Here is a 15783-nt window from a genome sequence, read left to right as displayed (position 1 = left end):
TATTTATGAGCTTATTTTATTCACCATCTGGTCAGACGCTTTCCCCGAGGCGTTCCATTCTTTCGGACTCCGCAGGCACCAGACATAATACGGGTATGCCGTATGCCCCACAATCTTCACGGCTGGACCCTGATACCGCCACTAGGCAGCCATCAAAGCTTCATGAACACAGCGATGGTGCCACAAGTAGTGAAGTGAAATACTTACCAAGTCCTTTATTAAGATCTACCAAGCTATGGATGGTGGAGATTGGGATATACTGAGCATACGTATACTCCCGTTCTAGGTTATTCCAAGCCTTGGATTGACATAACCAGTTGACCTGGTAGATCCGCGAGGCTTGGTTGTTAGAGTTAATTTCAATTTGAGTGTGGCCATGCCGTCATTTCACGTATCTCAGGCACCAGCATTTCTTCTGTACCATTCCGAGCTCTAGAGTTCACCAAATAAGCAATAGTGAGCATCTATACGGGCGTGGATGAACCTTGGATGGCCTAGAATACAATTCGTATCCGTGAATTGCTACCTCTTTGCCATTTACTAAATGTAGTTACTAGGCTCTCATTTAACCCTGGACACTGTCTAAACGTGCGCATCTCTTTAATGATATACTCGGGTCTGGTTCCGATATTCCTTGGATCTCTCTCCACTCGCCCCACCTCAGCCCTGTGTCGATGGTACATACTAGTAGATCCCTAGTATAAGCTAGATCCTTCCAAACTCGTTTATACTCATAAGGGTCAAAATGGTGGGTCTTGAATGTCACTCTGTAGTTTTACAGGGGCTGTGTCAGGTCAATTGGAACACAAAGCATCCGAGATAATATCCCAAAAAATCCCTCTGCCTATAGCTAAGGTCCCAAATCAGGCGTGAGAGACCTCGGGAGTGACCCGTAGAACCTAGGAAAATATGAACCGTGAAATAGGAAGGTTCAAGGCTGGAGGTGTCATGTTTGTGTGTAGATTTCCGCTGTTTCCCTCTGTTTTGTGTTCTCTTTTGTTTCCCTCTTCCTCTCACTTCGCGACTGTTGTCTAATTACACCGCAATTTCTTCCTCTCATTTCCCACACCTCGCAATCTCCATATTCTATCCTACTTATCCTACTTCTATCAACATTGGCCTCCATCCTTGCCGCGATGGCACTCTTGCAGCAATCCCCAGTGTCACTTTCCGAAAAGGTTGTCCCACCGATCATGATCACCACAGCGCCCGATCCCATCCAACCCCCGACTACTGCGCCAATAGCTCCAGCTCCAGATAAGAAGAGGCGCGCTCGTCGCGGTAACAAGGTCAAGGGCAATGATCTCAGCACCAACTTTAAGAAAGTACACTTGGTTGATGAGTTGGGGGATGCGTTGATGGGTCACTATTACATCCCTAAAATAAACACCCATCCGAATGCCTCAACCCCATCAGTTCTCGATCATCTGCGAACCAGTCTCAGCACGACTCTTGCGTCTTCCAATGCCAGCTCAATGAGCAGCAGCAGCCGTACATTGACAGGAGTCGAAAGCACACCCTCCACTGACCATAACCACCACAATGACCTCAATCTCACACACCAAATCTCCTCAGCTGCAACAACAGTGGTTCCTCCTTCTGGTATGGACACTGACCTACATCATGTGAAGAGTAATCATGAACAAGGCGATGTATTTTCCCTGGATGAATTCTCTACAATGACCGCCATACAACGCCTGACAGCCCAGTATGGTCGCGTGGCACATATGGGCATGCTGGATCACAGTTATCGATTCTTTGTGAACAAGACAAGAACCGCGGCATTGTCATTCAAAGTTCAGAACTGTGTGGCTATCGTGGGCGGTGATCCGCTTTGCAGTCCAGATACAGATACTATCACGGCGCTATTAGATGAATTTTCACTATACCGTCGGCGTCGTCGCTGGGGAATCGCGTTCATGGGCGCAAGTGAATGGTTTGTCCAGGAATATGCCAAGAAGCAGTCATCCAATTGGACTGCGATACGCTTTGGCACGGAAAGAGTTCTGAATCCTCAGACTAATGAGGTTTTGCTGGAAAAAAGCGGGAAGCGTATTGCTGTACAAAATCGACAACTTCTACACCCTCAAAAGGGAGGCACCACATTGGGCTTATACGTACCAGCCATCCATGGAACAGACAATCAGCTGGAGAAAGAACTTGTAGCCATCTACGATGCCTGGCGTGCGGAACGTAATAATTCCACCGGTCCTCAAGCCTTTATCACTGTTTACGACCCCTTCGCTTTACCCTCTCTTATGACATTCGTCTACAGTTGTGGATCCGATGGTCGAATTAATGGATTCTCAGCCTTGCGTCGACTCGGCTGCTCTGGTTATCACATTGACCCTTGTATTGCGGCGCCCAATAGCCCAAAGGGAATTAGTGACCTACTAATTGTTGCGGCTATGGCTCTTCTTCACCGTGCGGAGGTCTCATACCTCGGGTTCGGCTTTGAGCCGACCCATGTTCTCTCACCTGAGGATGTTAGTGGGATGCCAGGACCATTGGCTAGTATCACTCGGGACCTATACGCCCACACGTTCCTCCGTCTTCCTATTCACGGAAAGAAAGCTTATCATGACAAGTTTCGCCCCGATCCACCACAGGACTCAGGCTTGTATCTTGTATTCCCTGACGGTGTACCAGGGCCGCGACATTTCTTAGCTATGATGCACATGGCTAACATCAGTGTTCGGAAGATGCTTTGGACCGATCTACGTACCTGCTTATCCGCTGGCAAATCAAAGAAAGCGACTTCATCTCCAGATGTGTCAGCTGATACTACTGTTGAACAAGAGATACTGCGACCCGTCTCTGCCAGAGAGTAATTCATCTTCTGCTTCCCTTTCTTTAATGAAGTTGTGGTGCATGAATGGAGGTGGGGGGGTAATAAGGCTCGCTCGGTCAGGAGGCACAGGTTTATTTCCGTGAAGTGGGGCTTCTGTATCATATGAATGTTAAGTTGGTTTTTTGTATCATATCACTGGTGTTCCCAGTCCAAGTTGCTATCCCTTTTCGCTGCTTTGAATTTTGGTTCAGGCCCCAAAATCAGGTCTCGGGAAGGATATCTAGTCCATTCTCTTTCTATTTTCCTTTTGTCAAGTCGCATCTGCCCATATTGTCTTTCAGCCCTAATTCAATCGTGTTGCTGTCGCTCTTCCTCCACCTGAAACCTTCACCAATGAGGACTGTCTAGGAGTAGAATGGAAAGCAGTTTAGTATCTTGGAAAATTGATTGATATTCAAGTTGGAGTTTGAACCTTCACATGGTGTATGTATGTTGCTCCTTGAACTCCAACGCAAAGCTGTGCACTCTAAATAATTACATGTGAATGGATATCTCCATGAAGTAGAATATGTGGGTAAATGGGAAGAAAGGGAGTATGTATGTTCCGACTGGAAGAAAAGAAAGGATTATGAAAGTCGGCCAAAAAGAAAGTCTTTGACGATAGGTGAGCTCGAGAACTCAGGGTTGAGAAGAACACAACTAGACGGGTCAGTTAAACCAACCAGAAAGACATATTCCACTAGTACTCACTTGAGGAAATATTCCAAGCCAACTCGTCGATTCTCAAGAAAATTGGGCCGGAATTTGTCTTCATAGTCTTCGTCAGCGACAGTGTAATCTTGATAGGGGTATCAGGGACATACAGAAGACACTTTTCGGGGTAGTGCGGGAAGGGCACTCTTTGCATGTGGAAAGGAAGAAACAAGGCGTTGTCGCAATTCATCAAACTCAGAGTATCTAGCAAATTAACAAGGATTAGCTAAATTGCACTAAAATGAAGATAAAGTCGAATCCAGTGAACATACCTCATGCGAACAACCATTGGACCTCCCTGCATGAACACGGTTAATAAAAATTTGGGAGAGGTCACTAAGCAGGTAAGTGAAACTCACATCCAATGTCTGAATTTTGCAGTTCCATACCACGTATGCCCCAACCCCTGTCTTTCCCTGCACAACTACATGATCCTCAATCGACACACTCTGCGCCCAAAGACCCCTTGTAGTCTCGGACTCTGGGTCCACCGTATTATCCTCCAATGTGATCATTGTTGACCGTGCCAACGAGCTCTGTGATGCACGAGAAGCGTTGCGCTCATGTCGTTGCCAATATGGTGGAACAACGCCGGAGATAGGTCGTGTCTTGGGGGAGACATCAGATCCAGAATCTGTAGGCAAGAACTGAGTGTCTATTTCTTCGGTTGGGCTTTCATTGTCATCCTCATGCTCGTGTTCAGTGGGGAGGAATTCGGTATCTGCGGGGAGAGAAGTGTGGGGGTGCGTCGCTGATCTGGCCTCCTCATGGGCGGCCTCCTCATGAGCGCGCTCCATCCATCAGCTATTCAGGATGTAGACTACATTAAAAGTATGAGCATTGTGTTCTGAGATTGTCATTGTGCGGGTGAATGTTCAGCTATGCGGGTTTTGAGAGTTTGTACTCCGCGCGTTGATCCGTGCGGGGAGAATTGGGGAAAGGAGAGGTTGATTTCATCAGAGGGGGAGGAGGATTCTATCTGAGGGTATGGGGAAATAGCCTTGAGATTGCTGATAGGAGGGCAGATGACCACTACATGTAGTACAGTAGCACTGACCTTGGAACGGACCGAGTCCAAGCGGACAGAGAAGAATTAGGATGAGGAGAGTTCGTCAAGGAGGTGGTGAAAAGCTGCAGGTCAGTGGAGCTTTCAAGGTTGCGGGGATGTTATGTAAGCGGATGTTCTGTCAAAGAACCTGTTTCGAGAGTCCAAACGCTCTGATGATTAGTCTTTTAAATTAATTCTATCCATATCTATACTCGGTAATTCATCTCTGACGCTCATATCTCAATCGATTCTTGAATTTCCAATGTGGAATTGTTCATGTACCTAAAACTATGCCTAACTATGCTAATCCTGACTCGGGAATCGTTGGGCGATCATTTGGAGCTGAGACATCCTTATCGTCATTTTCGTTGCAAGCAGGACTGGTCCCAGTGACAATCATCTTCTGGAGGATGCATGATATGATGAGTGAAGTTGGGACTGGGTCCTGGAGAGAGATATCCTGTATAGGTCACGGTGGTCATCTTTCTACAGGATAAATATATGACTCGCAGCTCTATATCCCCGGATCTACATGTCTTTCGGGCCGACTCTTTGATTCGAAGGGTCCTTCAAGAAGAGTGGAACTCGAATCACTAGCAGCGGACATTAGTCTCATTCCAGAATCAATACTATGTATGGGTGGGATGCCACCAATGTTTGCAATCTGGACCATACTACCTCACCATGCTCACGAACCCTCAGATAGCAAATGCAGTATCACCTACAATGACCTGTAGCCAAATATATCAATAATATAACAATGGCAGGTGATCCAGGGCGTGTGATCAATTTGAGCTCAAATGTTGAGTTGAGGTGGTTCAAGCTGGGCTCAAGTGCTGGCACTTTCCTTTATCTTCCAAGCATACTACACTCAAGTGCTCACTTTCTACTTCCCAGTTTGCTCCCCTCTTCCCATAACCACACACTGATACACACTCTTTTCCCATCATCCCCATTCTTTCAATCCTTCTTGACTCCTTCCAATCTCAAAACTGTCCTGGAACGTAGCCGGGTAAGCTCTAGTCCTCATTGCAGCCAAGCATCCCTTCATTCCACCCACTTCAGCCAGTCTATTTTTACATTGACAGTGTCTCTCACTGTTGATCTGGAATTCTCTACCTCAGAATCATTGACGCGACATCCTTTTTTCTAGGCAAGGCTCACTCAGTTTACTCTTCTGAGAAGTTGCTTCCATTACCATCATCATGTTGTCAATGCTTGTGCTGCTCTTGGCCTCGGCCGTCGCCATGGTGAGCTGCCAATACACATGGACTCCCACGATTGACCCAAATTCAGTGCCGATGGCCACGCGTGGTAAGTATCTATCTTGAGCATCAAAACCAGCCACCAGGTTGTAACCAGCATGAGGCTAATGAAACATACTTCAGAGAACTGGTGCTTGTCTCAGACATCCTCCTGCCCCATCCTCTGTATGCAGATGCCCAACACTACTGGAGCAAACGCAAATACCTGCTCTGCAGTGAGTTAAATCATGAAGTCACCCCCAGGTCTCAAAAAGTGTTGAACAAAAATTGAATACTAATTATTTCATGTCATTAGAAAACCTTGACCTTCAACTGTCAATGCAACAATGGCCTCTCTCCGAATGCCTCCGAGTACTCCGAAACTATCCCCTACTTCGTCTGCACCGAGGCCAACAACCAGTGTGTCAACAAGTGCAGCGACTCCAGCTGCCAAGCCGCCTGTCGCGATGATCACCCCTGTGGTGCTCAGCATCCCACACCTGTCAATACTTCCACTGCTACTATTAGCCCAGGTATCCATGCGGCCAGTACTACTACCGTGGCCAGTGTCTTTACTGAGACGGCTACCGGTAAAGCTCCCCGACTTCTGGTCAATGATATGAGCCACATTTATGGCCTCTGCGTTGTCATTGGTGGGTTTATTGCGGGTTTCGCTATTCTGCTATGAAGACTCGGATGAAGTGTGTCTAGGAACTTGAAGAAGCTGCCGTTGACGATCACGGTCGGAAGCAAGATTTTCTTATGCTTGAGAGGCGATGCAACACCGACTACTTTGAGGTCACTATCCTGAACCTCGTTTTCTCTTTTCTAATTTAGCGCCCAGCATTCTTTTTATTTTCTGCTCTGCGGCATGGTATCTTGCATTAATCAGGGAGGTCACTTAATCTGTATTCACAAATAGCGCTGCATTTAATTGAACCATCAAGTTCAGTTTACATCTTTGCCCGTAGTTTGGTACTATCCATCCTCTGTCCTTCATCATCCTGCTCTGCGACCTCTAAAACAGGGAACTTGGCTGGCATAATCCGGCGTGGTGTAGAACCCGGGATCACAGAATACTTGGAAAAATCAGTGATACCACATTTCTCACGAAGAAAATCTTCGTCGGTATCCAATAATCCATTCACAGTGCTTGTTGGCGCTCGGAGCATCTCGATGATTGCATCAGAGAAGATATTCTAGAGTAGTGTTAGCTAATATGCATGCTTGGAAAGCCGGATCTCAAGGTCTTCATACTGGTTTTCGTAGATCTTTCTTGCGAGATGGATCCGACGCTTTGTTATGTTCAGTTGCAGCGGATTCAATGGACTGAATACACATTAGCGACCCCTCATAGTCCTTTCCACAGACAAAAAGCTGACATACCGAAGCAGGCCAAATGCTTGTAATGCTCATATCTGATCGCTCTTGTCGCACGAAGTCCATGGCCAGCCCTTTGACTAAGACACTCATGCCGACCTTGCCTATGTAAGAGCTTTATCAGATCCATATACTCTCTGGCTAAGGTTCATTCAACTTACCCATAGCATATGCCGTCTTTCCACGAAAGAACCTCGAATAAATAGGAGGTGAAACCACCACAATTCGACCTTTCCAATTATTCTTCGCAAAGTACGGCAAAGAAGCCTGCACTGTAGCATACAACCCTTCCGGGTTGATCTGCTGCATCAATCGGAAGCGTTTCAAAGGCGTATTCTCCACAGAGGACCACCAAATCGCACCAGAGTTATAGACCAGAACATCCAACTTGCCAAAGATTCGAACAGTCTCGTCGACTGCATGTTGAATCTGTGCTTCATCTCGCACATCAACGGCCACTGCTGCGGCGCGGCCCCCAGCTTCTCGGATCTCCCGCTCTACTGTATTGATAGTAGACTGGGAAGAATTCGGGTCTGGTGGAAATGGCACCGTTTTGTTGGCATCTGACGTTGTTTTGGCGGCCAGCATGACTATATCAATGTGAGTCGGGTCCACCTGCTTAGCTCTTCCCTTGACTGTTGGGGCTTCATACCTGCATATCCATTTTTGGACAGATCAATTGCTACCTGTCGACCAATGCCTCGAGACGCACCCATGATAAGGGCTACGGGCTGAACAATATCCATTGTGAATGTAGCACAAAGAGTGAAGATTGGTTTAGTGTATCATAGTACTAGGTATAGAAGCGGGGCATATGTGGGCCAGGTCACAGGTGTAGTATATTCAAAGTATCGATGTGATAACTCGGTAACTTGAAGTTGGTAAAATCAATCGTGAAATGATTACCTGGACAAGTAATTTCTCCGGCCGGAGGATAAGAAGTTGAGTCTGTTTCTTTTCAAAGCAGCAGGGCATGCGGGACTATTTGAAGTAGATTGTCCTGGTGGAGTCCTTTCTCCAAAGACTAAACCCCGGGCCGATGCTTTCCTGATTACTCACCAAAGCATTTTCCCGAGGCTCTAGAGACCTAGACTTAGTTCCGAGGCGGGAGCTGCAGTGGATAACTTCACATTGCTTGTGAATGACAAACTCTATCATGCAGGCAATGAGTAGACAGGGGGTCTTTGTCTGGAACTTGTCAATTGTTAATCTCCTGAACTTTGAACCTTTAGATCTCGGGATTATTGGTGGATTGATGAATGACGTGAAGTATTCAGCATAGAAAGCGGTCTGAAAGGCGGTGACGTAGTGCCAGACCAGCTAGTCAACAAGCAACCACTTACAACAATCAACTTGAACTTCATACTCATCCATCACTGAACGTTCCAAACATATTCCCTCGACCTTTTCAGCTCTGTACTGGAGCTAGAGGCCTCAGAGCTGTTCAATACTCTCAAGTGCCTTTCTCTGCCGCAAAGAACTACTGCTATCGACTCCGGCCCAACGGGCAGTGGGCGTCACCTTGACGCCGCAGTCAATATGGCCCCCGGTTGTTCTAGTAAGGCGGTTGCAGCAAAATCCAAGAATCCAGGACCAAGTGACTCAAATATGGCTGCTCCTCCTGGCATTCTGAGTGCACCGCTCAAGCCCATCCCTCAAGTAATCGGTGTGTGATAACTCTCGCGGGGCACTGGACTGCGCCTGCTGATAAGAGCTATAGGCATCTACAGAATATGCTGACAACTAGTCCATAACAGGAGCTCCCAAGTTTGAGCTTGAATCATACATTTCCAACTACAAAGGCAAGTGAACTCTACGAGCCAAAAGTCACCACTGGAGTCTAACGAACGTGCTCATAGGCCGCGGACGATTCAACCGCCTCTTGCATATCGGAACGAGCTCGGATGTCCTCGCACTCGATGCATTGAAATTGGCAGTAGCTCAGGCTCTGTCTGAAACCGATGTCGATCAATATCTGAAGGCAGTTCAGGCTCTTGCTAGATTGGCTCCCAAGGATCCAGAACTCGTTCCTAACCCTGGTTGGGTTGGAAAGGTTCGTGGTGATATGCAAGCCAAAACTGAGCGGTTGGAATCAGAGCTTCGTGGGTACAAGAACAACCTGATCAAAGAGAGTATCCGAGTAAGTGTTATCTGTTCTCAAACCTAAATATAATTCGTGCTGACGACCACTAGATGGGGAATGAGGATCTGGGCAATCATTTTTATGCAACAGGCGACTTACCTTCTGCGTCGCGAGCTTACTGGCAGATGCGCGACTTCTGCACCACTCCCACCCACGTTTCTTCCATGTATTTAAAGCTCATCACCGTCTCAATGGATCGGAACGACTGGATCAGCACCCACGGCTACGTTTATCGTCTACGAAATGCGCTGTCCAAGCCCGAGGATATGGCCAAAAATACCCCTCGCACCGTAATTGCTTTGGGTTTGTCTCAAATGCATCAAGGTCAATACTTGGACGCTGCAAACACCTTCCTTTCTCTCGACCCCACTGGCGTCCTAGAGGAAACCTTCGATGAGGTGATCAGCGCGAACGATGTGGCTGTTTATGGTGGTCTATGTGCTTTAGCTTCTATGACACGTGAGGACTTGAAGCGCCGTGTGCTGGACAACAAATATTTCCGCAACTTCCTGGAGCTTGAGCCGCATATCCGCCGTGCCATCAAATGCTTCTGGGAGGCTCGCTATCGCCCTCTTTTGGATATACTGGAGTCCTACCGCGTCGATTACATGCTCGATATTCATCTCCACAAACACATTAACACCCTCTACCACCAGATCCGCGTCAAATCTATCCAGCAGTACCTCGTTCCCTCCAGCAAGACCGTTTTAAAGGACATGATAGCTATCTTTTCCCCGGAGCTGATTGGTGGTGAAGCCAAGCCATTCAGTCTTTTGTCTCCCTTCATACGGGAACTTATTCATCTCATCGAGGATGGCCTTATCGATTTCCGCCTTGATCTCGTTGGGGGCTTCCTGGTCAGGAACCAAGTTGACCTCCGCGCCCAGGTTCAGAGAGAAATTCTGCTGAACGCAGCCCAGTTCGATGAGGCAGTTCGCCTTCGAATGTTGAACATGGAGATTATTGAGTCCGGAATGGCAATTGAAAGTGCCACTCCTGCAGATCGAGCACACCGCCGTCAGAACGATCCCAACCTTCCTGATTTCCAAGCTGGCAGCAATCCCTTCAAGGGCATCCATGCCACTTAAGTGGCATGAGCTTGGTTGCGAGTCCAGTGCCATGGCTTTTCTGAATGGGTTATGTGATCGACGGATTTTCATGAGAGATGAGATAATACCCAAGTTACCGAGCAAATTTACAACCTTCGCGCATGTGGGAGCGCCGGTGTCAGGTGGAACAAGCAAGTCGAAGTTTCAAAGCAGAAAATCATAACAAAAGAAATAAAAAAAAATCCCCGTGGACAGACAAAAATATCACACCGTCGCTCGGTTTAGGAAATACAATATCATTGCTCGGAATGTTCTTAGCTCCATGTCCTGCTCTCTCTAATTTCTATAAATTCAAGTGCTTATTTAGTACCTAGCACATGTGCAAACCCCACAGTCTAGTCAAAGGAAATTTGTACCTCATTTATACACAGTAATGTTGCCCCAAAATTTGAACATTCAGGAGTGTCATAAAACCAGTTGACCCGATGGACTGGTTCGGCGTTATTTCAAACAAAGAAAATCACTTCAACTTCAAGAACCATGTCTCATTCTTGACCAGGGGTATTCTCCTCAATTTCATGCTGGACTTCTGAGTTCACGTAATTAAAAAAGAAAAAAAAGAAAAAGTGAATAAATGGTGTGGGGATTTGCAAATTGATGATGCAGGGCTGAGGTTTCAACAAGGACTGGACTTAGGGCCAACGGGATATTGCTGCACGTCTGGAAAGTTGCGTTCATTTGAATGATTGACATGTCGGGTCATCCAGTCTCTTGGGAATTGTACAAGCGAATAAGCTCGCTACCGGTGCAATGGGCAAAGAGCATACAAATTGGGCCTTTTCCTTCTTTTTTGTCCTACCTCGTCATTTTATCCCCCGATTCGTCGCCACGTTCTCGCCAACAGGGCATGAGATATCTTGCGCGGTTGATTAGCGCAGTCCTACCCTCATATAGACGATAGTCATTGCTGACTGGACGTCAAGGTCCGCTGGTGTGCTACACTGGTCTTGTTTCTCATCTGATTGTTTAACAAGGGCAACGGTATTGTGAGACGAAGCCATGACTCGATCTACTGCTGCTCAAGAGTATGGAAGCATTTTGCCCATTTCCATACCTCTTGATTCTACAATGTACTTTGAGCCTAATATTGTTCACTCTTCTTTATCTCGATTTGAGCTCGAGATGGTTTTGTCTTCTTCCTCATTTTCTCGCCCTTTCTCTTCTAACACTACTGATGGGGACTCAATTGAACATTCGCATCAGTATGAAGGGAAAGATCCGGAGTCCCGAATACAAAACGCGGCTCCCCGGCCTGAGCAAGTAACCTCATCCCCGTCGCCGTTACTTCTTCAGCCTGTGCAGGTACTGGATTTTGAGCCGGGGATCCGTGATGCGGAGCTTACGCCATTGTCGCCATCGCCGTCGCCGTCCTGCGAACCACTTCCAAGATCACACACACAGTCCACAATTGATCTGCAATATGAACATGAAAGCCTCACAGCGCTTCCCCCAACACAATGTCCTTCAGACTCAGACTCGCGCACAATCATCGAAGATGTGGAGGAGCATATATTAGCAACTGCGCCGCATTTGGCTTCTATACCCGAAGAAATTGCTGAAAATGACGACGGGTGTGGGTCGACCCGAAAACCTTTGATCCCGGAATCATCTTCACTGCCGTCGCCCACAACTCCAATAATAACTGCTGTCGACGATGTCCTAGTAGCGGCGACTACATGGCCCATGTCTGGTGAGACGGACACTACTTCATCAATTCCCACCTCGGGTATTACAGAAGGCCTGGTTATACCACCATCACCATCACCATCATCACCACTGGCACCACATCAGAACTTTACTGGAACGTCAAATTCTGCACCTGATGTCCAACCCATTGGGATAAGTCCCAGTGCAGGTGATGACAGTGGGGATGTATCAGAAACTGATTCTACCAATGAGGATAACAACTCTATATTCGACGATGACTATCATTCTGTTACATCCAGCTATACTGCATCCCTCTTATCAGATGTGAAAGACTACGCATACGAAAATGGTCGAAGATACCACTCTTACCGTGAGGGTCACTATGTGCTCCCAAATGATGATCAAGAACAAGACCGACAAGACCTACTTCACCATGTCCGCAACCTCGTTCTGAATGGAGATCTCTACCGCGCTCCAATGAACGAGAATAGCTTACAGCGAGTCCTTGACATAGGTACTGGCACAGGCATTTGGGCAATTGATTTCGCCGACAGCCACCCCGGCGCCGAAGTCATCGGCACAGATCTAAGTCCAATTCAACCATCATGGGTGCCTCCAAATCTACGATTCCTAGTAGATGACGCGGAGTCGCCATGGCTATTCAGCTCTACTCGACCATTTGACTTCATCCATATCCGTGATCTTGGAGGCTCCATTGCAGACTGGCCCCGGCTCCTAGAACAGGCCTACGCCAATCTGAAACCTGGGGGATGGATTGAGTTGCAGGAATTTGAAGTCACGCTGAAGTCGGACAACGACTCACTTCGTTTGGCGCCGACCTTGTGCGAGTTTCTCGGCCGGCTGCACCAGGCCAGCGAAGCGTTTCACCGACCCATGAATATCGCCGAGGGACATCGGCAGGGGCTGGTGGAGGCTGGTTTTGAAGATGTCAGAGATGAGGTGTACAAGGTATAATCCATGTCTTTTTCCCTGTTGGATGATCCATTCTCTTTTTATTGCGGCTGTCGTTTGTCATTCGGCTTTGGACATATTTTCTGTTTCACTTTTTGTCTTTTGAGCTTTTTTGCACCTAATGCTGATTTATGAAACACCTCTCTAGGTTCCATCCAGTACTTGGCCCAGGGATCCCATTCAAAAACAAATTGGTCGATATAATCTGTGCTCCCTGCTGATGGCAGTTGAAGCTTACTCTCTCGCATTGTTTACCCGGGTCCTGGGATGGTCCAATACTGAAACCCAGGTTTTCCTAGCTGGCGTACGTAGAGATCTGAAGAATCCAGATGTTCATACCTATTGCAACCTGCACATTGTGTACGGCCGGAAGCCGGATCCTCATTCTCGGGGCGCAATGTAGCTCAGTCTGGAATCGGACTGGAAGGGATATGAGTCGGACATGTAGATTAATTCTCATGGTCAGTTTAGCAATACTATCAAGAGATTCATCATTTTTTTCTTTCTCTTTCTGCTTCCTTCCCACGCAGATTACTCTTTAAGTTAATTTTTTATTGAACATCATGCTCAGTGGGAAATACCAGTAGTTGTTGAACCCGTAGAATCGAAAATGTCGTTGTATCACGCTTTAGCTCCATCACGTTGCTCTGTTTCTTTGTTTGTTCTTTCTTCCTTGACTTCCCCTCCACCTTCCCCTTGAATTGTCTTATCTCCACTTCATTAATTTTCTTTCCTTGGTTTTACTTCATCTTTCGATTCAGTGAGTTGTTGAATTTACAGGGAGTCTCAAGCTCCAGATTCAGTCAAAGAGCTCTGGATGGCCCCGAATCCAGAATCCAGCATATGAACTTGGGTATCGGCAAGAATCTGGAGTCCATCCCCTTACTTCCATCAATCTTCATGATGCATTTGGACTGGCCAAATTCAAGTATCCTATTCGGGACTATATCTGCAGGAAGTCTGGTAAGTTGCATCTCCGTACGCCCTCATGATGCAGCTGCAGGATCTTACAGCATCTGTCATCCCTGCCCAATCCAAATTCCCGATTGATATAATTGATATAATATGATTTTTTTTATTCTTCTCAAAGCGTTTTTCGATCGGCTGATACTAACATCTGCCTTCGTCTTGTTTCCACTATTTCCAGCTCCTTCTCTGGTTTACAGGATCCATACTCTACCACCTCTTCTTCTCCCCTTTGAGTCGATTCCCAGGCCCAAAAAACTTTGCGTTCTCCCAAATTCCTCTGCAGCTTTCAGTTCTGCGTGGCCACAATCATCTAGACGTCACCGCACTACATGAGCGCTATGGCCCCGTCGTACGAATTAGCCCTACAGAACTGGCGTTCAATACCCCTCGCGCATTCCGAGATATCTACGGTGCCAGACCGGGTGGCTGCCTGCCTAAGGATCGTAGTCACTATATTGCCCCAGCAAATGGGGTAGATCATCTGGTCTGCGCTGTAGATAGCAGCGTACACGCGCGGCAAAGAAGATTGCTCTCGCATGCATTTTCAGACAATGCATTGAGAGGTCAAGAAGATCTCATTCGGGGATACGTGGATACACTGATCAAGAAGCTTCGAGCAGAGGTGGAGAGGAAAGAGAGCAATTCGGCTGTGGATATCAAGAAATGGATGAACTATACCACCTTTGATATCACGGGTGATCTTATGTTTGGGGAATCCTTCGACTGTCTCAAGGATAACCAGTTACACCCTTGGATCGAACTGATCTTCAATTCTATTAAGGCTCTCTCTTTTGTTGGTGCAGCACAGCAGTTCCCTTTCTTGTGGGTATTCCTTAAGGCCTTTATTCCGAGAGATGTGGTTCGGAAAGCACGAGAGCATTTCGATCTTGCTGCCGACAGGGTTGATCGTCGATTGGATGCGAATATCTCCCGCCCGGATTTTATGTCTGCTATCTTGCAGAATGGGTTGAGTGAAACTAAAGGTGCCTATCGAGATGGTGAGAGGATTATGAGTAGGGCTGAGATCCACTCGAATGCGTTCATGTACGTTCTTCTCTACAAATATTTTGTCCCTATCCGATTCAATTTCTCTGCATATAAATCTGAATATGAGGCTAAAGCTGACATCGATCTGCTATTATAGTCTCATCGTCGCAGGAAGCGAGACCTCTGCTACCCTGTTATCAGGCTGCATCTTCTACCTCTGTACAAATCCACACGCCATGCGTCGACTCACCATTGAGATTCGATCCACGTTTAAATCAGATGCTGAAATCACATTTCGCAATATCAGTACACTGACATATCTATCTGCTGTTATCGAGGAGTCACTACGAATGTATCCGCCCTTCGTAACGAGCTTGGCCAGAAAAGTACCAAAGGGTGGAACCATCATCGACGGCGAATTCATCCCGGAAGGAGTAAGTATTCCATTCTTTTATACTAAGAAAATAGCTAATCGTATCAGACAACTGTCGCATGTCACCACTACGCATCCTACCACTCCGCCTCCAACTTCACCTTCCCACATGATTTCTTACCCGAACGATGGCTCGGTCAAGATCCCCGTTTCAGTGCTGATAAAAGAGATGTTCTCCAGCCCTTTAGTTTAGGTCCACGGAACTGTCTTGGTAAAAAGTAAGCTAAGAATTCCTAGACTCACATGATTGTGTCTTGATGCTAACATAATTTCTGAAGTTTGGCGTATTGCGAGATCCGTCTCATCA

At 47.0% G+C, this 15783-nt stretch overlaps 7 protein-coding genes across 7 annotated transcripts; 5 read left to right on the top strand and 2 right to left on the bottom strand.

Moving 5' to 3' along the window:
- Nucleotides 1–1136: 1136 nt before the first annotated feature.
- Nucleotides 1137–2831, top strand: ergS (the record flags this gene model as incomplete). Its single annotated transcript, XM_057089367.1, has 1 exon — nt 1137–2831. One exon carries the CDS (start codon nt 1137–1139, stop codon nt 2829–2831), a length of 1695 nt encoding a protein of 564 aa, XP_056949196.1.
- Nucleotides 2832–3417: 586 nt separating this feature from the next.
- On the bottom strand, nt 3418–4341 carry N7483_005929 (PX domain-containing protein YPT35; the record flags this gene model as incomplete). The annotated part of the gene is made up of 5 exons (XM_057089366.1): nt 3418–3490; nt 3542–3629; nt 3690–3748; nt 3817–3842; nt 3904–4341. 5 exons carry the CDS (start codon nt 4339–4341, stop codon nt 3418–3420), a joined length of 684 nt encoding a protein of 227 aa, XP_056949195.1.
- A 1456-nt stretch (nt 4342–5797) lies between these two features.
- Nucleotides 5798–6524, top strand: N7483_005928 (uncharacterized protein; the record flags this gene model as incomplete). The annotated part of the gene is made up of 3 exons (XM_057089365.1): nt 5798–5906; nt 5981–6072; nt 6153–6524. The coding sequence occupies 3 exons, from the start codon at nt 5798–5800 to the stop codon at nt 6522–6524; spliced, it is 573 nt and encodes a 190-aa protein (XP_056949194.1).
- A 265-nt stretch (nt 6525–6789) lies between these two features.
- On the bottom strand, nt 6790–7962 carry N7483_005927 (uncharacterized protein; the record flags this gene model as incomplete). Its single annotated transcript, XM_057089364.1, has 5 exons — nt 6790–7035; nt 7094–7165; nt 7223–7320; nt 7378–7806; nt 7869–7962. The coding sequence occupies 5 exons, from the start codon at nt 7960–7962 to the stop codon at nt 6790–6792; spliced, it is 939 nt and encodes a 312-aa protein (XP_056949193.1).
- An 862-nt stretch (nt 7963–8824) lies between these two features.
- On the top strand, nt 8825–10447 carry N7483_005926 (COP9 signalosome subunit 1; the record flags this gene model as incomplete). The annotated part of the gene is made up of 3 exons (XM_057089363.1): nt 8825–8882; nt 9076–9356; nt 9410–10447. 3 exons carry the CDS (start codon nt 8825–8827, stop codon nt 10445–10447), a joined length of 1377 nt encoding a protein of 458 aa, XP_056949192.1.
- Nucleotides 10448–11536: 1089 nt separating this feature from the next.
- On the top strand, nt 11537–13490 carry N7483_005925 (class I SAM-dependent methyltransferase; the record flags this gene model as incomplete). The annotated part of the gene is made up of 2 exons (XM_057089362.1): nt 11537–13084; nt 13236–13490. 2 exons carry the CDS (start codon nt 11537–11539, stop codon nt 13488–13490), a joined length of 1803 nt encoding a protein of 600 aa, XP_056949191.1.
- A 440-nt stretch (nt 13491–13930) lies between these two features.
- N7483_005924 (cytochrome P450) lies at nt 13931–15698 on the top strand (the record flags this gene model as incomplete). The annotated part of the gene is made up of 4 exons (XM_057089361.1): nt 13931–14050; nt 14235–15100; nt 15201–15477; nt 15525–15698. 4 exons carry the CDS (start codon nt 13931–13933, stop codon nt 15696–15698), a joined length of 1437 nt encoding a protein of 478 aa, XP_056949190.1.
- Nucleotides 15699–15783: the final 85 nt, after the last annotated feature.

Source organism: Penicillium malachiteum, assembly GCF_028827825.1.
Source record: "Penicillium malachiteum strain IBT 17515 chromosome Unknown utg000002l:1.0-8849297.0:1.0-8852440.0, whole genome shotgun sequence".
In the NCBI taxonomy this organism is placed as follows: domain Eukaryota; kingdom Fungi; phylum Ascomycota; class Eurotiomycetes; order Eurotiales; family Aspergillaceae; genus Penicillium; species Penicillium malachiteum.
The sequence above is the reverse complement of the archived record's forward strand: the minus strand, read 5'-3'. Positions and strand labels throughout refer to the sequence as shown.